This window comes from Pituophis catenifer, unplaced genomic scaffold, assembly GCF_029215685.1.
Source record: "Pituophis catenifer annectens isolate HBS135680 unplaced genomic scaffold, rPitCat1.0.hap2 SCAF_2, whole genome shotgun sequence".
NCBI classification, from domain to species: Eukaryota; Metazoa; Chordata; class Lepidosauria; order Squamata; family Colubridae; genus Pituophis; species Pituophis catenifer.
In genome coordinates this window covers 219,691,597-219,714,442 of record NW_027256882.1, presented here as the reverse complement: position 1 = coordinate 219,714,442, position 22,846 = coordinate 219,691,597, and the positions used below count along the sequence as shown (strand labels likewise).

The 22,846-nt window shown below is 41.4% G+C and overlaps 1 protein-coding gene across 1 annotated transcript in view; it reads left to right on the top strand.

Annotated features, from left to right (window-relative positions):
* Positions 1-1,527: 1,527 nt before the first annotated feature.
* The window catches only part of CCDC171 (coiled-coil domain containing 171), a 186,868-nt gene continuing 165,549 nt past the window's right edge, over positions 1,528-22,846 (top strand). The window contains exons 1-5 of the mRNA XM_070935543.1: positions 1,528-1,568; positions 3,619-3,745; positions 11,713-11,887; positions 13,790-13,980; positions 17,113-17,244. Coding sequence (XP_070791644.1) covers positions 1,528-1,568; positions 3,619-3,745; positions 11,713-11,887; positions 13,790-13,980; positions 17,113-17,244 — 666 coding nt within the window. The remainder of the gene's footprint in view (positions 1,569-3,618; positions 3,746-11,712; positions 11,888-13,789; positions 13,981-17,112; positions 17,245-22,846) is intronic.

Genomic DNA, 22,846 nt, shown 5'->3' with positions numbered 1-22,846 from the left:
TTGAGCATGAGAATGAAGTTGAGAGCAGCCTGATGGCAAAAAGGAATGATGTGACCCTTTAACTGGATATGATTTTGGCATTCGTCCATTTAGCAAACATTAGGGAGATGGGTTGTATCCACAGTTCCACCCTATCAGCCGTTTGAGGTTGGCTGGGTCAGGAAACAGACATCCCAAAGATCCCAAAAATGCCACATTATTGTTGCACTGGGTAATAACTGAGTCTTGATAATTTGACATATTCTCCCCCCCCCACTTCCCGCCCTCCTTCCATATTAGAGAGGATCAAGGTGGAGCAATCTTGAGTTTCTCGTTCCCTTTCAAGGGTAAACTGATGTTTACACAGCAGCTGTTGATATACTTTCTTCAAGATCATCTTGAACTCACACACACCTTGTATTCACACCCGTTAGACCAGGGTTCCCAAACTATGAGAGAGAGTTATCACTGAATCCCAGTTTACTGCAAAATTTTTTGAACAATTGCAGCCAAGATACTCCAAATTGGAATCCTTTGGAGGTACTGACCTTCTCAAAATCTCCAACCAGAAGACAGATAGGGATAATGGGAGCTGTACAGCTGGATGGCATGATGGGTCCATCACTGGAATTTTTAAAGAAATGATTACAGAGCCATTGGTTCAGAATGGTATAAGGTCTCCTGCTTGAACAGGGAGTTTGACTAGAAAACCTCCAATGTCCCTTCCAACTCTGGTGTACTATTACAGAAAAGTTTTAACCAGTGAATTGGGAACCACTTGTTAAATTATGTTGCCACTATCAATTTCTTTCGTTGCTTTTTTCAAACTGAACAATGGGACTAGCATATTTATTTTATTTCCTAAATTTATATCCCATGTTTTCTTCAGGACTCAAAGTAGCTTGCACCAGAATCTGCATTTTATCCCTACAATAATAACCTTGTGGTAGGTAGGTCTGAGGGGGAGCAAGTTCCTGTGTTTAGGGATGGTCTGTCCAGTCTTGGTCCAACATTTTAATTTCTACAACCACATTGGCTAATTTATTGATTGTAGTGGCAAAATAAGAAAATTAGAAACACAACCTACTATTCAAAAAGGTACTTCTGAGTGCATCCCAAATGTCGATTAGTTTTAAAGACCTAACAAGATTTATATTTTTCTTTAACCTATTTTTTATTTCTTAAGCTGTTTCTTAATCCTATAATCTATTTTTGTAACATGAAGATGAGTGGAGATGGAAATAATAAAATTAGTAAAGAAAATTAAAGTTCATTTTATGACTCTTTGGATTACCATTGCTGCCTTTAAGTAAACTATTGAATATATACTTTAATAACAAAGAATTCTAGTATTTGTGATTAAATCCAAATACATTATTGCAAAAATGGTGTGACTGAGATGTTTATTTAAATCTGTGTATTGTAGGTTTTAATGTGACTTCAAGAAGTTGGAAAACAAGTGATGTTTGAAATCTTGTGGTGCAAACAATTTTACCTATGAAAATAGCATTGTATGTTCAGAGAACATAAAGCAGAAAATTAGTTGTAATGGATTCTCAAGTGAATTACTCAGTCTCTGAAATGAAACGGTGAGTCTGATTCCTATAATTAACAAAAAATACAGTTATGAAAATTTCTATTCTCTGAATAGTACACTTGACCATGCAAATTTCTGCCATTTTCTAGTTCTGTGATATGAAATTTCTAATAGAATGTGAACTGTAGGAAATACATATTTGGGGGAAAATGTTTAGTACAGATTGCAATTAAGAATGTACATGTAATCATACTGTTAATACTTCATAATTTCAGATTTCATAGTTTGCAGTAATATTACTGCAATAGCCACCAGATAATTAAACCATCCATAGTGCTGATATCTTAGCGGAAGTTCGGCTTTCTGTAGGGTTGTGTTAGCTTACTGTAGTTGCTTTTAAAAGTAACTCCTCACACCTGCACCACAAAATCACTAGCAAGTTTTGGTTGGAAATAACACACAAATATAGGATTGTACTATAAATGTATCTAAGACAACATCCTTGATAAAGCATTTCTGCAATCCCTTTAAGAATAGGAAAATACTGATATATACACATACATATAAACATATACTATAACCCCCCCTACATATATTCGGTTTTGATGGTTTTTCAATCCAGTTTTGCTAATTAACAAAACACTGATCAAAGCAAAAAGGTAATTTAATTTCCAAATTCTGTATTTTACTTACCAAATACAATGGCAACTATTAGGGTAACAAAATGGATAAAATTGCAGCTTCCATTCCAATGAGCAGGACCATTTCAACTGTGAGATTGAAATTATTCCGACAAATGTACTTAGTCCCCTTCAGAAGTTTGTTTCCATTTTCTCTTCAAGATGTGATATTTCATGAAATCTTTTTTAAACTTTGTATATTGCCTACTGACAATTAAGGTTTTTTTTTTTTTAAATGGGGCAGCTTGGCTTTTCCTCTTGTTTTATCATGTTTATATTTTTATTTTCCTGCTTACTATCATGTCATATCTGTATCATTGTTTTTATTTCTGAATTGTTCCCCCAGTCACTTCCTATGTTATATGAAAAGTGGATGCAGTACTTTAAAAAGTTGCTTTGTTTTCCGTCTATGGTATATTATATTAAAAAAAATGGGTATTTTATCACACTTCCTCAACTGTCAATGCAAGGGAAAAAAAAAACCCTTTGTTATTCCCTTGGAGTGGTTGCTATAGTTACCTCAGTAACTTAGATATAAGATCTCATCTTGTTTTGTGAACTTCTCCCTTTTATTTGAGAAGCTGAATAAGGTTTGTTAATTAAAAATTATATGCAACTTTCATATATTTTATATTTTGGTGCCTGAAAACATAACATTAAGAGAGTTGTGTGTGTGCATCTTCCAGTAATTATGAATTAATAGTAATTACAGTTGAGGCTAGGTTTGTCAGGGTAAACTTATTTTCCCTCGGCATCAAGGAACCCAGTCAACATCTCCCTCTGTTTCTCATTAAATGAATGTATGGGGGCTGTCAAAATGCAAAATATCTATACTTTAAAAGCTGTGCACACGAAATATTTTATTCTGTTGCAGTTATCATGATAAGCCATTCCTCCTGGACTTTCCCCTTCTACAAAATTATTAGAAATGCATTATTAATGATTAATGCTGCCATATTTTTCTAAGTAGAGTAGAACAAAATAAACATTGTTTTTAATTTTATTAAAATTAAAATTTATCATGAGTGGCATAATTTGTGTTTATTTCTACCCTGCCTTCATTTTTCAGGATGACTCACAACCCTGTGTGTGTGTGTGTGTGTATGCCGAATTTTTAAATCAGTAGAGTCAGTTAGAATTAAATACAAAAAGTTGATAATCTTTAAAATGTCCTTCAGTGAACTGCAGACGCAGAAGTAGGTAGCTTCAGATACATTCTTGAATGCAGTGGTTGTGAACTGGAAGCAAAACAGTTCCATTAATAGCCACCTCCAGAGTATATTGCCTTAGAAACTAATCTTATAAATTGAATGGATTTAGTTCTGAGTAAGAAATTCAACCTTGCTGCCTCGATTATTTGAAAATTCAGAGCTGGTATGACTGAGACCATTCGTGATGAAAAGCCCTTGTATTTTTAAACAGGAACTTTGGAAAGACATTTCTCCACAAGCACAGTGAAGCTGATATGGAAACAAAGGAAGATCTAAGAAGGAAACTCCATCAAGCCAAGAAAGATAAACTTGACATAACTGCTAAGCATAATGCAGAGGTAACAATTTCATTGTTGTCGGGCTGGGTGTGCAACATTCTTATACAAACTACTCATCCTGTTGATGTTGAAGGATGGATGGCCTTCTCCAACTTGCCACATTTCTGATGTATCTAAAGCAGAGGTCTCCAACCTTGGCAACTTGAAGCCTGGTGGACTTCAACTCCCAGAATTCTGGGAGTTGAAGTCCGCCAGGCTTCAAGTTGCCAAGGTTAGAGACCCCTGATCTAAAGGACTACATCAGTCTTCCACAATAATGCTAATGAAGGGATTTGTATTAAACTTGTGCACTCTTGGACCCTGATTTAAAAGAACTTCTCTTAATCTTGTCCCAATTCAGTCTTTGTGGTATTAAAGTTACTACATCTCTTAGAGCAGCGATAGTGTTTTTTCATTTTGCAGGCTCACACAAAAGCCTAAAAGAGGAAGCTGCTTTAATGAGTGCCAGAGGTACTGTGCTTCATGAGATCCAAAGCACTTTTAAGTCATAGTCAGAACATGGATTACTACTCTGCGTAGTAGTCAGAACAATTACTACTCTGCGCATGCCCAAGATGGCGGCGCCCGCTGGGACCGCGATTTGAGGATGGGGCGCCGACCTACCTTTTGGGCCCTTTGGGGTCGTTCGGAGGAGCTATGACCCCCAGGACTGGCCGGGGGAGCTCTCTGCCAGCACGGAGAGGGTTTTTTCTCCTCCGTGGCTGAGCAGAGCAGAGAGGACAGCGCGATGTCGGGAGCCGACGCCGGGCCGATCAGCTGGGCGTCGGCGGCGTTTTCCGAGGCTGGAGGCCGTCCAGGCGCCGGGGCGCCGCTACGCAGTGGGTTTCTAAGCCCGGGGGGGGTTGCCCGAAGAGCTACAAGACGTGCCGGGCACCCCCGAAGATCTCTGGGATGCCAGACGATGGCGCAGCGGCGATGGCGATGGCGGCGGAGGCAGCCGGCGGTCGGAGGGCGTTGGTGCCCCCCCCTTGGAGCTCCTGGAGCTGGAGTCGGAGTTTAGGAGTTGGGGGGGCAATGAACCAACGAGAATTAAATAAGACCGGGCGACCTGCAACCATGGCTGGGGCGAAAAGGACCTGGTCTGACTTTTTTTTTTTCCCAGGCCTTAGGCGGCCTCAAACTGTGGTTGTGCGGGAGGTTGGGGACTTGAAACAACTGCCCCACTTCTGCCTCATTTGTCTCTCCCCAGCGCTCTCTTTTAAGACCGGGCCCACGGGGACCAACTTTAGCCGGTGGGACTCACTTCCGCTATGTTCTCACTACCAGCTGAACCCCCTGACTGTGGAGAGGGCTATGGAAAATTGGAGGTCGGTCCATAGCTGCATCCCTTCGGCTAAGAGGGCTGGACACCAGTTGGCCACCGTGAGAGGGTGGCCTGGTGTTGGGGCCCCTGAGGGCTGAATCGGGATGTATTCACACATAAGCACTTTACCAGCGGTGGGGACCCGACCATCGGACCAACTGCCGTGAGAGGGCGGTTTTTTTGGACCTGATCCCTGGACACTGGATATACTGACACTATTGCTGCCACTTCACCACAAATGGGGGCGGACCAGCTGACCTAATCACCGTGAGAGGGTGGTTGGATCGATTTTCCCCCTTGGATTGTGGTCGTTGTGGATTGTGACTGTGTCCTCTGTTGTGAGGGGACAGTGGACTTGGTCCTGTGAATTATGTGTGAGATTCCCCATTTCCCTACCTTCTTCCCTGTCCTTTTAGGACCCTTAGGATATGGTCATGGCGAGCCACTATGACCAAATTGTACTCAGCAGCGGAGCTTCTTGGTCTGCGAGACTCCCCCCTCTCGCAGGCTTGGCCCTCCACTCTATCGAGGGCCTACCTCGATGACGGGCTTTGGAACCCCGAGAGGTGGCATGTCGCAAAGAGGGGGTTGCGGGGTTTTTTAAAATTGTCTATGTCTAACCTTTTAAGGGGTTTGGGGAGGGGGGAGGGGGGTGGTATTGGAATTAGGGGCGTGGGTTTGGGGGATAACCCACCAAGGGGAGGGTCGGGCCCGGCCACGACGCGCGGCGGGGCGGGTGGGGGACCCGGGGGCAACGGAGGGGGTCGAGCTTGTTCGGACTGTGTTTTTACCATCAGTACTGTGAGTGGGAGGGGTAGATATGGTGGGAGCAGGGGGCCATATCATGTTAAGGGAGCACGCACCCGCTGTCTCCAAGCGGTAGGGTGCTCCGGCCCCCAAGGCTCCACCCGTTTGCCAGGTTGCACAGATCCTCACGGCCCGGGCCTTCGTCTGATGTTGTGCAACGCCAGGTCCGTAGTAAATAAAGCCCCCCTCATTTGTGATCTTGTTCAGGAGGGGGGAGCGGACCTGGCGGGTATTACGGAGACCTGGTTGGGCCCGGAGGGAGGGGTCCCTCTGGTAGAAATGTGCCCACCAGGCTTCCGCGCATTCCATCAGCCGAGGTCACAAGGGAGGGGCGGGGGAGTAGCGTTTATTATTAGAGAAGGCCTTAGGCCCAGGGAGACCACTGTACCTCAGACAGCTGGTTGTGAGTCCCTCCTTGTGAAGTGGGGCCATGGGGTTCAGATGGGCTTGCTGATCACGTACCTGGCTCCCTGCCGCGTGGCAGCAACCCTGCCTGAGCTACTCAACGTTATTGCTGCGGTGGCGGTTGATACCCCCAGACTTATGGTCATGGGGGATTTCAACCTGCCGTCCGTGGGCGAGACGTCTGAGGTGGCTCGGGAGTTCATGGCTTCCATGACGGCCATGGATCTGACCCAACTAATTCATGGCCCTACGCACACTGGGGGAAACACACTGGACTTGCTTTTTGTCTCTGGACAGTGGTTGAGTGATCTTGAGATAGGGGATGTAGTCATCGAGCCCTTGTCATGGTCGGATCACTCTCTCCTTCGCCTTGACCTTCGTACCGCGGCACCCCGCTGCAGGGAGGCGGAACCGATAAGATGGTACCGCCCCAGGCGCCTGATGGAACCCGATAGGTTCCAGACGGAGCTTGGGCCAATTCCTGAGGTTCTGGCTCACGCCTCGACTGGAGACCTAGTGGCCGCCTGGGATAGGGCGGCCGCTGGGGCCCTGGATCGAGTCGTGCCTTTGCGGCCTCTGACCCGGCGCGGATCTCGCCTTGCTCCTTGGTTTACCGAGGAGCTGAGGGAGATGAAGCGCCGGAAAAGACGCCTAGAGAGTAGTTGGAGAGCTAGTCTTTCTGAATCGGACCGGACACTGGTTAGATCCCATATTAGGACTTACCTAGTGGCGATAAAAGCAGCAAAATGTACGCATTTTGCTGCTCTTATTGCGTCATCAGATAATCGCCCGGCCGCCCTGTTTAGGGTGACCCGCTCCCTGCTCCACCAGGAAGCGCGGGAGGACCCCTTGGAGGGAAGAGCCGAGGACTTTGTTCAGTATCTGTATGACAAAATCACTCAGATTCGGGAAGGTCTGGACTCTGACTGGGTAGATCCAGCGAGAGTGACGGAGGCAGGTCTTGAGACTGTTATCTGGGATGAGTTTGATCCTGTGACCCCAGATGACGTGGACAGGATTCTGGGTAGATTGAACGCGACCACATGTTTGTTGGACCCGTGTCCCTCCTGGTTAGTGCTGGCTTCCCGGGAGGTGACGCGAGGCTGGCTCCAGGGGATTATAAATGCTTCATTGGGTGAGGATGTCTTCCCCGCCGCCCTTAAGGAGGCGGTGGTGAGGCCCCTCCTCAAGAAGCCTTCCCTGGACCCGGCAATATTGGCTAATTATCGTCCAGTCTCCAACCTTCGTTTTGTGGCGAAGGTTGTTGAGAGTGTGGTTGCGGGACAGCTTCCCCAGTACCTGGATGAAGCGTCGTATCTGGATCCGTTCCAGTCGGGTTTCAGGCCTGGATACAGCATTGGTCGCGTTGGTTGATGATCTCTGGAGGGCTCGGGACAGGGGCTGCTCCTCTGTCCTGGTCCTGTTAGATCTCTCAGCGGCTTTTGATACCATCGACCATGGTATCATGCTGCACCGGTTGGAAGAGTTGGGGGTGGGAGGCACCGTACTAAGGTGGTTCTCCTCCTTTCTCTCCGACCAGTCGCAGTCTGTGTTGACAGGGGGGCAGAGGTCGACCCCGAGGCCCCTCATATGTGGGGTGCCGCAGGGATCGGTCCTCTCGCCCCTTTTGTTCAACATTTATGTAAAGCCGCTGGGCGAGATCATCCGTGGTTTTGGGGTGGAGTACCATCAGTACGCTGACGACACCCAGCTGTACATCTCCACCCCGGATCACCCCAACGATGCCCTTGAAGTGATGTCCCAGTGCCTGGAGGCCGTACGGATCTGGATGGGGAGGAACAGGCTCAGGCTCAACCCATCCAAGACCGAGTGGCTGTGGTTTCCGACGTCCCGATATAGTCAGCTAATGCCATCGCTGACTATTGGGGGCGAATCATTGGCCCCCACGGATAGGGCTCGCAACTTGGGTGTCCTCCTGGATTCACGGCTGTCGTTAGAAGAGCATGTGACGGCCGTGTCCGGGAGGATTTTTCATCAGGTTCGCCTGATCCGCCAGTTGCGTCCCTATCTAGATCGGGACTCCCTACACACAGTCACTCATGCCCTCGTTACTTCTCGTCTGGATTACTGCAACGCTCTCTACATGGGGCTCCCCTTGAGGTGCACTCGGAGGCTCCAACTGGCGCAGAGTGCGGCCGCGCGGGTGGTGATGGGAGCGACATGGAGTTCCCATGTGACACCTCTCCTGCGCGAGCTGCACTGGCTCCCGGTGGTCTTCCGAGTGCGCTTCAAGGTTCTGGTTATCACCTTTAAAGCGCTCCATGGCTTAGGACCTGGTTATTTACGGGACCGCCTGCTACCACCAATAGCCTCCCACCGGCCAGTACGCTCCCATAGAGAGGGGCTCCTCCGGGTGCCGTCGGCCAAACAATGTCGGCTGTCGGCCCCTAGGGGGAGAGCCTTCTCTGTGGGGGCACCTACGATTTGGAACGAGCTCCCCCCGGAGATACGTAGGATCCCGGATCTGCGCACCTTCCGCCGCGCGCTTAAGACTTTTCTATTTTATCAAGCTGGCCTGGCCTAAATCTTCCCCCTTTTTAAATGTGGAAATTTTAAATTTTTAAATTTTAAATTCGTCTTTTTATAGGGGTATGGGTAAGGCATTTTAAATTGGGGAGCCATTTTAGATTTAATTCTGTTTTAAACGTATTTTAATTGTTTATATTGTATGTTTTTTAACTTTGGCTGTGCACCGCCCCGAGTCCTTCGGGAGAGGGGGCGGTATAAAAATCTAATAAATAAATAAATAAATAAATGGAAAGCCATATTTAAAATACTTCCGAATGTTTCTTTTTTTTTTCCCCTTGGATTTTTTTCCACCTCTTTTTTTAAAAAATGAGAAACCAGAATATGGGTATAATTCTCATGGGAATAAAACTTCATTTATTTTTTTAAAAAACATATGATAGGTTGTATGAGATTAAAAGAACTCAATAATCTACCTTAGTGAGTCTTCTAAGGTAAACGTGCTTCTAGCATTTAAAAAAAAAAATTGTTGAACATAATTTGCTTTTCACATTGGAGTCCCTGGCAATAGTTTTATTGTTCTTTATTTATAAAATTGTTTTAATAAAATTTGTTTTATTATACAGTATTATACAATGCATTATGTTATTTTGATACAGCAGTATTTATACAGTGTTGACTAGAGATTCTTAACACTCTAAGGCTTAGATGACTTAGACTATTCAAAAGAAATAGAAACGGCATTATATACTGGTGTAGGTTTTCATGACCCGTATCTCTTGGCAGCATTATGCTTCAGGGTTTAGAGATTGTGGTCTAGAAAACAGATTTCTTGATGTTTCACTGGGATCGCTACAGGCGCCATCCACAGCTGCCAGGAAATGTCAATAAATCTGTTTTCTAGACCACAATCACTAAACCCTGAAGCCATCACTGCCCAAAAGGTATTAATCAGTATGAACTGTTTAAGATGTTGATCTTAATAAACATAGGATTATTGAGCTTTTACAACCAAAGCTGAATGTAAGGGGGTTGTTGTTTAAGAAATACAAGTCAAAAATTCTCTAGGGCTCGTGGAGTTAATTATGTACTCAGTCAGATTCCCGCTGTAATTTCCATCTTGCTTGTAATATAATTCCTGTTGGACTTGGAAGGAGGCTGGAGATAATGCATTTCTCCTCAATGGATGACTAGCCTGAAAGCTGCATGCAGCTTCCAACTCATTGAGATTGTTCTGCAGAAATTCAGCAGCAAAATGAGGAAAATTTGATTTTTTGATTTTTGTATGTTTTCTAGGCTTTGCGGTGGCTTTAAATATAGGAATAGAAGCTCTTTGCCTCCCTGAAGCCTCCTCTTCCTACGTTTAATCTTTCCCATGTAAAAAAACCCCAACAACCCAGAAAAATAGCTTCAAAAAGCTACCTATCTTCTTCACAAATATGTATGGATAATCTCCCGCAGTCCTTATAAAGTTGGGGTGCTAAAATAAGCTCCCCAATTTTCAAAAGTGGAATATTTTAAAAGAGAGCAATTTCCAATGTTATTTCACACTGAACTGCATTGCAGTGATAACTGGAAAGGGAACATGCAATATAGGCCTGGCTGGTAAGTTCTCACTTAACAACTGCAGTTGGGACCAGCATCTCCATTGCTAAGCAATGCAGTTGTTAAGTGAAACATCACATGCCCATGTCCAACTTATGATGCCAGTTCCACCGTGGTTGTTAAGAAAATTACTTGCAGTTGTTCAATGCAGCATTACGTTTACTACGACTTGCAAGTTACTGCAGGCTTCCCGATTCACTTTACATGGCTGTGAAGATTGCAAATGGAGATTATGTGATCTTGGGACTATTGTAAGTTCAAGGACTGGTTGTAAACCTACTTTTTCAGCACTGTGGTAAGTTTGAACAGTAGCTAAATAGGCTAGTCAGTAACCAAGGACTACCTTATAAAATGATTTAGAGCAGAAAGTGAAAATAATAAAGAGTCTTGGCATGCAAAGCCTATCTTCCATTGTATATGAGCTACTGTAAACCTCGTTAATTCAACAGTGAAGAAAACACCTCAACAATTAACAAGTAAAAAGTTTGAATTTAAAATCAGCTAACAAAGCAGCATTCAAATGAAATGAACATTTGAAGTGAACAAGTTACGGACATTGTGAACGGAAGTATGATGAAGTTTATGCAAACTTTGCGGTAATTTAATAGACTTAGACTTTCACGTTCTAATTTTCAGAACGTGAAAGTGAATTGTGAAGTTGCTGGTGGTAATAGAAATGCAGCAAAGACCTGCATCCTGATGTTAAAAGAAGCTATCAATGAAATTGATGAAACAGCACAGTAGATCCTTAGCTTTGATGGCACAGAATTGTTCTGGAAGAGAACCGTTAGAAAGAATATACACTTCCAAAGAGGAAAAGACAATGCAAGCTTTTAAGGCTGTGAAATATCAATACATGCTTTTGTCTGCAGCTATTGTAGCAGGATATGACAAACTAAAACCGTCTATCATTGGAAAACCTTTCTCCATTTAAAGGCATCAAGAAGACTATCATTTCTATCTATGCATTATTGTTCAAATCCAAAAGCTTGGAGCGCAACAGCTTTATTTCTAGACTGGAGATTCATCAATTGTTTTATTCCTGAAGGGGAAACACGCTGCAGAGAGGAGGACATACCATTCAAGATTTTGTTTTGATTTTTATGGATTTGTAATGTTTTCAAGTAAATATATTAATTTTCAAGTAGGCAATTTAACAGTCATGTAAAGGCATTTTGGCATCTTAACAATAGGCGAAAGAAGGGGAAAAAAAGGAAAATTCAAATGATTTTCACAAACCCTTCAACCTAATTTGTTTCAAGGGCATCTGAGTGTAAAGAGTTACATAATATGAGGATTCAAAAAATAATTTATGAGTAGTTACGTGTAAATTTTTAAAAAAACATTATTTCATTTATAGCTATCAAATTATGAAAGCCAGATTGCAAAACTGCGAGCAGAAGTTGAGAAGAGCGAAGCTGTCCGACAAAGTCTGGAGTATGAATTAGCTGTAGCAAGGAAAGAAGTTGGTATAGAACGGTATTCATCAGAAGAAAAATTAGGTGGAGCAAACAAACAAATAGAACAGCTGCAAGGTAAAATTCAGAATATTTACAATAAATAATGAACATATTTGTGAACATTTCCCCTATGAACATAATTCATTAACAGTGTTTTCCTGACATAAATAGGGAGTTATTATTTTAGGAACACCTTATAATATTCAAGTCTGAATCTCCTGGGTCTTTCCCATTTTGTTACCATTACTGATTGTTTGGTTAAAATCATTATTATGTTCCTTACTTAACTTATCAGATTTAGAGTTTTTAAACTGTTTGACACATTTTCATAGTCAGTTTCATGGATTCTGAACTTAGAGTCTATTTTTATTTAAAATGCAATGTAATAATTTAATTTCTAACTTCATTTAACTACATTTAACTACATTTTTTCTTGGTCTCTTTGTATCAGTGATACATTCATTTTTTAATTTTATTTTGTTTTCTAACAGCAGGTGCTAACAGTTTAGAAAAATGATTCATCAAAATGACATTTGTAATATCTACATTTACTAAACCTTATATTTTTAGTAATATTTTATTACCCATCACTAATATCTGTTATACTTTAATGCAGTAAATATATCAGAATTATTATTTATCTTGTGTCCATTTCATTTTTCCTTTTACTTGCTTATGTTTAATAGAGTAATATTTATAAGTAGCTTCATAGCATCCTATATTATACATGTTTCAATTCCTACCTGCTTATTAACTTGGAAATATTTCTGGATTTCTTAAAAATTTCTCAGTAATATCATTTGTTTTTAATAACAAGAGAGTCAGTGTCTATATAAATTAAAGATGGGAAAATATTTGGTCTCCAAGTCTTTGCAGAACTGGTACATAATTTTGAAATTATTGTGATTCTGTTGGGTGCTCATTACTACCTAATTAAAAAGATATTAACATCATGATTATGTTGTATACTTGGCTGAATAGCAACTTTAAATAATAGCTAGTGGATTATTTGTTTTCCAACTATAATAAACTGATGCCAGTTAAGCAAATTCATAATTTACATATAACTAGTAGCATTCCCCCCCCCCCAGATTTACTCTTTTCTATAAATCCATTAAATTTTACATTCTTTTTCCTGACCAGTATTAATTGTCTATTCCTGCATTCCTGCAATTGTTTAATGTAAAATGTAAAATGTTTATGTAAAAAAGGTACATGTTCCTTGTTAGGGCTGTAGATTGCCCCCAATATGTACGTGTTTAGCTGTCTTACTGTGTTCTTAACAAGACATTGTAGGACAGTATCTGTCTAACATATCTTACTGTCAGCTACTTAGGGATAGCTTCAAGATTTATACATTGACATTTTAATTTCATTGGTTTAAGGGCTGTGACTTAAATACTTTAAGGAGACCGTTATTAAAACAAGTAGGCAAGAGTTTGTAGAAAACAAAGTACTTGGTAGGTGTTTTAAGGCTAGATTTGTAGCCTTAAATATAGATTTATATTCATAGATTATTTACAAAATTATCATTTGGGATAGTATATTGTCCTGAGTATTTTATTTATTTGTATCTAATATTCCTTCCTCCTACAACAATCCTGTGAGGCGGGTTGGGCTGAGAGAGAGTGACTGACCCAGGGTCTGGCTTTCATGGCTAAGGCAGGATTTGAACTCTTGGTTCTCCCAGTTTCTAGCCTGATGCCTTAACCACTAGACCAAACTAGTTCTTTGGTGTAACAAATATATATAACAAAACGTCTTCATTGATAGAAATTGCGTTTAACCTGTTTTTTGTGCTGTTAATGTAAAATGACTAATTTGAAAGGATTGTTGTTTTTAATAGAAGTGTTACTGCAATGTTCATTGTAAAATATTTGGTTTGTTGCTTTTTGCATATTGTAGAAGAAGAACCTATGCTACTTTAGTTCACATTTTAATTGTATTTGAGAATCACTTTGCATCTCTTTTCAACAGAAACCATCAGAGCTCTTCAGCAGAAATTGAATGAGGCAGAGAAAACATTTCACATCAATAAATGTCAGTGGGATGAAAAACAGCGAAGATTTATCAATGAGTTATCAGAAAAGGAGTTGCTTATTAGTACCTGTCATGCTGAATACGAAACCCTTTTGAAGGAAAGGATGAGATTGGATGATATTTTGAAGGTAAGCCTTTATTTAGTGGTGTCTTCAGGGAGTTCATGACTAATGATAATGGTTATCATTGGAGCTTTATACTCTATGGTAGTATTTCTCAACTTTAACATTTGAAGATGGATGGACTCTGCTCCCAGAATTCCCCAGCCAGCCAGTTTGGTCTAGTGGTTAAGGCAAACACTGCCATAGTATAGAGCTTCAATAATAACCATCATCCTCAAGCATAGCTGGCTGGGGAATTCTGGGAGCTGAAGTCCACCCATCTTCAAGTGATCAAGGTCAAGAAACACTGCTCTATGGTATGTGTCAACATAGCATGTATGTACAAAGGGGCAGGGCTTAGCACAGAATTCTGGGAGCTGAAGTCCACCCATCTTCAAATGGTCAAGATTGAGAAACATTGCTCTATGGCAGGGGTTCATTGAGGGCCGCATCAGGGTTGTGTTTGACCTTGGGGAGCCGGGGTGGGCGTGGCCAGGGTGGGCGTGGCCAGCTCGACATCACTCATGTCAGGGGCGCCTGTGGTGGTCCAAGTGCTCTTCCTGTAAAAACGGGGTCCTGAGTTCCCTTTCGGTTGCGACGGCCCCCTGTAACCCTGTACCAGCAAAAACGGAGCTTGGGAGTGCTGTCCGTGGCCCTCGTGAGCTTCATTTTTGGCTGTGATGGCCTCCTGCAACCCTCTGCTAGTGAAAATGGCATTAGGAGTGCCTCTTGCGGCCCTCACGAACTCCATTTTCATCTGCAACAGCCTCCTACAACTCTGCCAGTGAAAATGGAACTTGGGAGTGCTGCCAACAGTCCACGCAAGCTCTGTTTTCAGTTGCGATGGCCTCCTGCAAGCCTCTGCCAGTGAAAACGGAGCTTGGGAGGGCCACACACAGCCCTCCCAAGCTCTGTTTTTGCTGGCATAGGCACTGCAGGCCAGTCCTTCACTGTTTCCAGGGCGGCCCTACGGGCCAGATATAAGCACTCTGCAGGCCGGATCCAGGCCCCGGATCTTGAGTTTGACACCTCTGCTCTATGGTATGCATCAACATAGCATATCTGTACAAAGGGGCAGTGCAGTTGTCGTTTTTCTGACCCACTCCTATGGCTGTTGCTGTATTTAATAGAAATGTTATGATTCAGAAGAAAGTAAACACATATTCTTATTAGCACTGTATTTTCTGCTCTGTTTTTCCACAAAAAAGTTTCTTAGGCTCCAAAATATATATATATATATATCTTGCAGTTTAAAAGATACGACACAAACTGAAGAGAGATTCAGTGGGAAAAGGAAAAGGGAAAGTTTAGGCACTTGCAACATTCTGGAACCGACTTCATCTGAAGGAATGTTTGCTTTTTGACAAAGGGTTTACCTTTAAAGCGAATTGATGATTTCATGTTTTCTAGAACACAGTGATAGAGAGTGATGAGCCTTTGTCTTGCTCCGCAGGATGGGGGGGCGGAATATTTTAAATTCAGGGTTGTTTTCCTGGCTAAATATAATAAATCTTACTTTTCGGGCACAGAGGTAAGCAAACTGCTAAACGCTAAATGATTAAGTGGGAGATTGATTTTTTTTCTTTGACACGACAGTGTTCCTTGAGGTCTTAATGGTTCTTGGCCAGTGAAAAGTCTAAAGCAGTGGTTTTCAACCTTTTCTTCACCGTGGGCTCCCTTTAAATAACCTTTGTGGCCATGGACCCCCAAGATGTAACTCAAGATTTAAATAATAATAACATTTCTTCAAGCTTTCATGGACCCCCTAGAGGTCCACTGACCACAGGTTGAGAACCACTGGTCTAGAGCATGGGTATCCAAACTTTTCTTTTGCTTGGACCTCATTGAGTGAAGAGGAATTCTTGGGCCATATATAAAAGATACAATATAGTTAATGTATATAACTCACATAATGTTAAAAGTGTACTATCTTGTGAGGTGGCGTTATTAGCTGTCCAGGGCTACACATGGCCAATAGGTCACAGGTTGGACATGCCTGGTTTAGTGTGTAGTCCTCTTTTAAGTTGCATTCCTTGCTTTCTCCAAGACATTCATGATGGAGAATGTAACCTACTCATCTGAGAGTATAGGTTGATGTTCTTTTGGGTGGGGAAGTCCTTGTCCAAGGTACCAGATTTTTAAGGCAAATGTTTCATGAAAGAAAAAAATAGTGATTTGTAGTTGAAGGTAGCAGGGTCAGTTGAGAGACAGAAAAGAGTGGGGGCTTTTCACATGTTAAAAATTAGTCTGATCCACAAAGCAGAGATTGACATTGTATGTGCTTTCAGTAGTTTTTGCTCTGCAGTTCCCATCAGCACCACCTGTGCTACAGGAAAGGCATGATGGGAGTTGCAATTCAATAATGTTTACCAATGTTGCTGTCTCTGTAGTAAATTATTTGCCCAAGGCAGAATTTCAAACCTGGACCCTGGTTTGTTCAGATACAATGGCAGTTTTTCTTGCTTATTAAAGAAAGATGTCTCGCTTTCCCTTCAGTGTAGCAAAAAATATTATTTTTCCTTAAGTCTAAGTACAGGTAGTTCTCAACTTACGACCACAATTGAGCTCAACATTTTATGTTGCTAAATGAAAAATTGGTTAAGTAAGTTTTGCCCCATTTTACGACTTTTCTTGCCACGTTTGTTAAGTGAATCACTGCAGTTGTTAAATTAGTAACACGGTTGCTAAGTGAATCTGGCTTCCCCATTGACTTCGCTTGTCAGGAGGTCGCAAAAGGGGATCATGTGACCCTGGCACGCTACAATAGTCATAAATATGAGACAGTTGTCAAGCATCCGAAGGTAAATCACATGACCATGGGGATGCTGCAACGGTCATAAGTGTGAAAAATGGTGATAAGTTGCTTTTTTCCAGTGTCGTTGTAACTTCAAAAGGTCACTAAGTGAACTGTTGTAAGTCGAGGACAACCTGTACTATAACTGAATAAAGGTAGAATCGATTCCGACTGATTCACTGAGTGCACAGGAAACCTCATAAAATGGTTTTCTCCTGTCTCTGGTAAAATTAGGAAATAATAACCTGGATCTACAATACAATGTTTGATAGCTTTAATTAATTTCTGTATATATATATTTAAAGCTATATGTAAAGCCTGCAGTATGTTACGATAAGTTCATTTTAACCTGTGTCTACATCAAGGAGACTTTGGAATGCCAGAAGGAGCAGAAGAACGTGATAGAGTCAGAGATCATAAAAGTGGCAGAAGAAGAATTTAGGTGTCAGGCAGAACATTGGAAATCAGAAAGAAATGAACTCCAATTTTTGTTGCAGGTATCTTTTGTTATGTTAGGTAATGCTGCTAAACTAGAAGTAGTCATATCTTTCTTATAAGCCAAAAATAGTATTGGATTAATTGTTAAAAATACAGGTAGTCCTCGATTAATGACCACAATTGAGCCCAAAATTTAGGTTGCTAAATGTGACATTTGTAAAAGTGGGTTTTGTCCCATTTTATGACGGGCCACAACACAAAAGCGGGATCACATGACCATGGGGCATAAATATGAACCAGTTGTCAAGCATCTAAATTTTAATCACATGACCATGGGAATGTTGCGACAGTTGTAAAGTGTGAAAAACTGTCATGTTACTTTTTTTTTCAGGGGTGTTGTAACTTTGAAGGGTCACTAAATGAACTGTTGTACGTCGAGGACTACCTGTAATGGCAGTACTATTATATTATTTCACTTTTGCCCTTTGGATATTGTAAGCTGATGTCTCTTCTTACAACACGATAGTCAATCTATAATGGTAGACTGTTTCTTCTCCTTAATTTCTTACCTTTAATCTTTTCTTAAAGATATCTGTTTATACTATCTTTGGCCAGAATATCCCAGTCGCAGTAATTCATAGATACATAGAAAACTAATAGCAGAAAATGACCTAGTAGTCGGCTGAGTCTGTCCTTTGAGGGTTTTTTTTTTTGCTTGTTTTCTTTTCACTTTATTTGTTTATCATTTTTAATTATTATTTATATATTTTATTAATGTTTATTTAATTTTTTATTTCTGTTGGATGATGGACAACTGTTTATCCCAAGCGTCTTTAAACTCAGTTACTGATAGTTGACCCGCTATCTCCGCTGGAAGTTGGTTCCAAGCTTCCATTTCTTCTTTCTGTGAAGTAATACTTTCTAACTTTTGAACTTCCCTGCTGTCAGTGTGAGGTTATGCCCCCCCCACCCGTGTTCTTGATTTTTGCTTAATATTGAAAGTGCACTAGTAAAGTCCCAAATTTCTAGACCAAATGATTACAATACTATATACCTTAGATGGGTATGCCTTAGGACAGTGATGGCGAATCTTTTCGGCACCGAGTGCCAAAAAGGTCGTGCGGAAATGTCGCACATGCCCACACGTGTTCAACGGGGCCGTCCTCCGGAAAAGCTGAACTTCCGGGTAATAATGCGCATGCGTGCCTGACGATCAGCTGGCTGGCTCGCATGCTGGTTTTCAGCACTGCCACACATGTGAATGGATCGTGCTCCGGAAAACCCAAACTTCCGGGTTTTGGTACGCATGCACACCCGACAATCAGCTGGCTGGCGTGCATGCGCACACTGGTTTTCGGCACTTTCGCGTGCGTGAAAGACAGCCAGAAACCTGGAAGACAAACAGGCAAGGCTGCGCGTGCCGGGCGACATGGCTTCGCGTGCCACTTTGGGCATGCGTGCCGTAGGTTCGCCATCACGGCCTTAGGAGTTAGTTGGGCTGCAGCTAGTGCAAAGTATTTAAGGAGGCAGCCTGCCGCAAAAATATTTTTGCAGTTCAAAAGGCCAGGATGCTGTACAGGAAGATTCAACACTTGTACTAAAATATAAAAGTCTGCTTAGTCTGGCTATCTGATAGGTCAGCTTCTTTATGTACTGACCTGATAAAAGCAGGGATGTTCTCTTCATGAGGCTTTATCTCTAGAAGTTTACAGTCTCCTAAGAGAAGGTATTCCTGACCCTGGTAGTAGACATTTCTCCCTGTTCAGTTATGGTTGGCATCACAAATTGTACCACCTGAAGATTTACTTGTGCACTCAGGTGGTTACATTTGGATTGCTAATGTTTTTGCTGTTCTGTAAAATAGTTTTAATCTGAAGTAAATTAGTACTTTTAGTATATAGAACATTGAATAACAGAGTTGGAAGGGACCTTGGAGGTCCCCTGCTTAGGCAGGAAACCCTATACCCGTGATGGCGAACCTATGGCACGCGTGCCACAGCTGGAGCCTTTCTGTGGGCACGCGAGCTGTTGCTCAGCTTAACTCCATCGCGCATGCACGCGTGCCTCCCACCAACCAGCTGATTTTTGTGATATGTGGGGGGCGGGGGTTGCACGCACACACGCGGAGGGTGGGGGGAGCGTGGGGGTGTATGGCGCACCCCACCCACACCCTGTTTTTGGGCCCAGGAGGCTACAGGGAGGCCTACTAGGCCCAAAACGGGGCATGGGGGATGCGGCATGCCCCTCTCCCCACAGCCCGTTTTTGGGGCCTAGGAGGTTGCAGGGATGCCTACTAGGCCCAAAACAAAGCGCAGGGGGGGTCATAGGTGCATACGCGGGGGAAGCACGGGGGGTCATGCGCATGCATTGCTTTATGGGTGTCAGCACAGATGCATGCTGTTGTATATGCGAACACACACTTTTGGCACACGACGAGAAAAAGGTTAGCCATCACTGCCCTATATCATTTTAGACAAATGATTATCCAATCTCTTCTTAAAAACTTCATATACATCTGATACATTCAGATTGCTCCCAAAATTACCAGGCACCATGTTTTTAGCCACACTAGTTGCAGATTCCAGAAATCTCATGCAATATATCTGAGAAGTTGGAAAAGGCTGCTCTGCATGTCCAGCTCTTTGGCCTCCATATTTTTACCCTGTACAGTAGATACATTACTTCCAGATCTGTTCCAAAATCCATTTTAGGTTAATTTGAGATTAGAAAGTAGAGTACAGAGTTTCAACTACTCCAGAGCTCTTCATAAGGGCGGAATTGAAACAGTGCCAATCAACAAGAAAAGAGAAAGAGGAGCTAAGAAAGTGACTGATGTTCAAGTAGGGCGATTTTCTGACCACCAGTATTTATATTTGTATCACAGGAAATAAAGTAATATCTTTATTGTTTCCTGTGGTACAAATATAAATGTTGCCAGTCAGGTTTATCTCCCCGTATATGCTGAAGTACAGAAGATGTGTAGTTAACTAAAAATTAACATTAAAAAGTTAACTTCCTCAGTCATCTCAAGAAGATGAGATTGTTTTTAAAGTAATTTTCTGTTGAAAAGGTATTAAGCAAACTCTAATTTTCAGAGAACAATGATAGCAAGGGAAGGAAAAGCCAATACATTGATATTCTTGCAAGAATTGTTTTTATTTGAAAGTCAAATGTCAAATTAATAGTGGCAAAAAGGATTTAAAGGAGAAATGATACCTTTAAAAGAAGCTGGTACCAAGTAGCATGGATTAAATTTAAAAGGAGAAAATATCCTAATGTAATAATAATAATCATCACCATTGACATCAATAAAATCACTATCAGTCAATTGCAAAAGGCAGCTTTACTTGGAACAACTTACAAACTGTGACAATACCTCTAATACCTTTACATCCTGTGACAACACCTTTAATACCATCAAACAACAGCTTCTGCCTATTTTATGTCCTTGGCAAAGACTTACAGATGGATTAAAAAGACCAAATCCTGTCTAAACATCTGGTTAGGTGTGTAGCTGACTATAATAATAAATATCTTTACACTATATTACATTAATATAATCTTTGCTAACAGGTTACAGAACTGGGCTATCTGTTGCTGCTGAAATGTTGAATTACAGTTCAGCTTTGGTAGCGTAGCCAAAATGAAGCATGCAAGGATTTTTAATTCCGTAATCTCTGAACAGCTGCAGATTTCTTACTCTTGGATAATAAAGTGTCTATTTGTGTGTTCAGAAATACATATAAAATCTAATTGGGGGGCATTGATTTGATCTGATTATGATGAGTGTTGATCCTTAGAAGTCACATAGATAGATTCTTCTATGGCAATCTGTCCTAAACCTGGTTATTCAGGTCTACTACGATAACATTGCGTCCACTGTAATTAAAACTAGCCACATTGCTGCCAGGCACCCTCTCCTCTTTCCTTCTATCTTTCTTAGCATTATTTATATTTGTAGGTAAATCTGGTGTGTGCTCATTGCTACTTTAACAATTTGATTTTTAATCTTTCCCTTCTGTTACCTGTGAGCAATTTATATTGCAGCTTTGAAATGGAAGATCTAGTCCCTTCAATAAGTCAATTGAACCAGATGTAAGCTATGGCTTGTAAATATTATTTTAAAAGTATCTGTGAAAATTGAATAAAAATGATTGTCTGTAGCGAAGAGAAACGCAATCATAAGCCCTTAGAAGAATTTTTAGCAGAGGGATATGTACTGATGGGCTTTTGAAAGATTTATATTGAATCTTTTGCCTACTTTCTAGAAGAAGATAGGATTTTCTGTAACAAATACAACAGCATCATCTTGTGGCTAACAACCCAACATTGCATGAGAAACTTCTAAGCTTACTTATAACAGAGGGATCTTTATTTTAAATTGGACACACCATAGACCTATTTTAATTCCACTGGAGTTGTGGGGATTAAGTATTGAAATCAATATCCTTTCACATAGTGAGGTTGGATTGTAAGAAATAACTACATTTTATACTTGCTCTGCTTTCAAATGGCATTCTAATATAGCAGTATTACATTTCAGGGATCATGGCTTGCTTTAATAAACTGAAATATCAATAAATCTTTTTTTGAGCACATGTAATCCCTTCTTCCGCCCCACCCTCCCTTTTGCATAAGTAAAACACAGCTTTCTTCAACTGAACTGGAAAGCTATGATTTAATGGCTTTGGAATGCTATGAACCTATTGTTCGTATTAATACATTGGTTGGTTAAAGCCATAAATCATAGTTTTCTGATTTGGATGAAATTGGTTTGCTCCTGCATAAAGGGAATAGCAATGTTTCATTGATGCTTTGGCTTATTAAGCAGATATATGGTCAACTTGTTGTGCGCTACCCAGTCGAATTGTGATTGATTCCTGTCTTCCACTTCTTAATGTATCTGTAAATTTAATTTGGCAGTTATTAGTTCAACTTAAATTCCCATTCTTAATTGCCATTTCAGAATTTTTTTTTTAAAAAAATATTATTTTTGTTACTTGTATGACTGGTGTCAGTGTACTGTGCTTTACAGGAGCTGCTTGTCGCTCCCAATTTAGATGGGCTTTAATATTTGGTCCTCTCGTTTACAATTTTGATGATTGGACATTTTAAGTGGCAAAATTTGAACCAATTTTATTGCGTAAAATTCTCAAACCACCTCCCAGAACAGGCTCTGATGCCATCTGCTTTGCAGGCATGCTTGCCTTTGACATGCAATCAAAACCTGGCATAGTCCTTGACTGATGGAAGTCCCATAAATCTTTTTGACCGAAACTAGCATTAAATTGCAACAAAACAGAACATCATTTTACTAAAAAAAAAAAAAAAGGGGGGGGGGGCTGCTGAACTATTTAAATGCAGTCAATGGCATGTTATAAAAACAAGTACCATATTTTTTGCCGAATAAGACGCACCGGAGTATAAGACACACCTTAGTTTTTGGGGAGGAAAATAAGAAAAAAGTTGATTGGCAGGTGGATCGGCCTCCTGGAATACCCCCAATCAGCTGTTCCCAGGGGTGAGTTCTGTGCTTTGCTTTTTTTTTTTTGCTTTTTTTTCTGCTTCTGAAACTTCTGAAACTCTGTTTCAGAAAAAACTTTTTTTCCTGCCTCTGAAAGCCTCCGAAACAGAGCTTCAGAAAAAAAGCCTCTGAAGCTC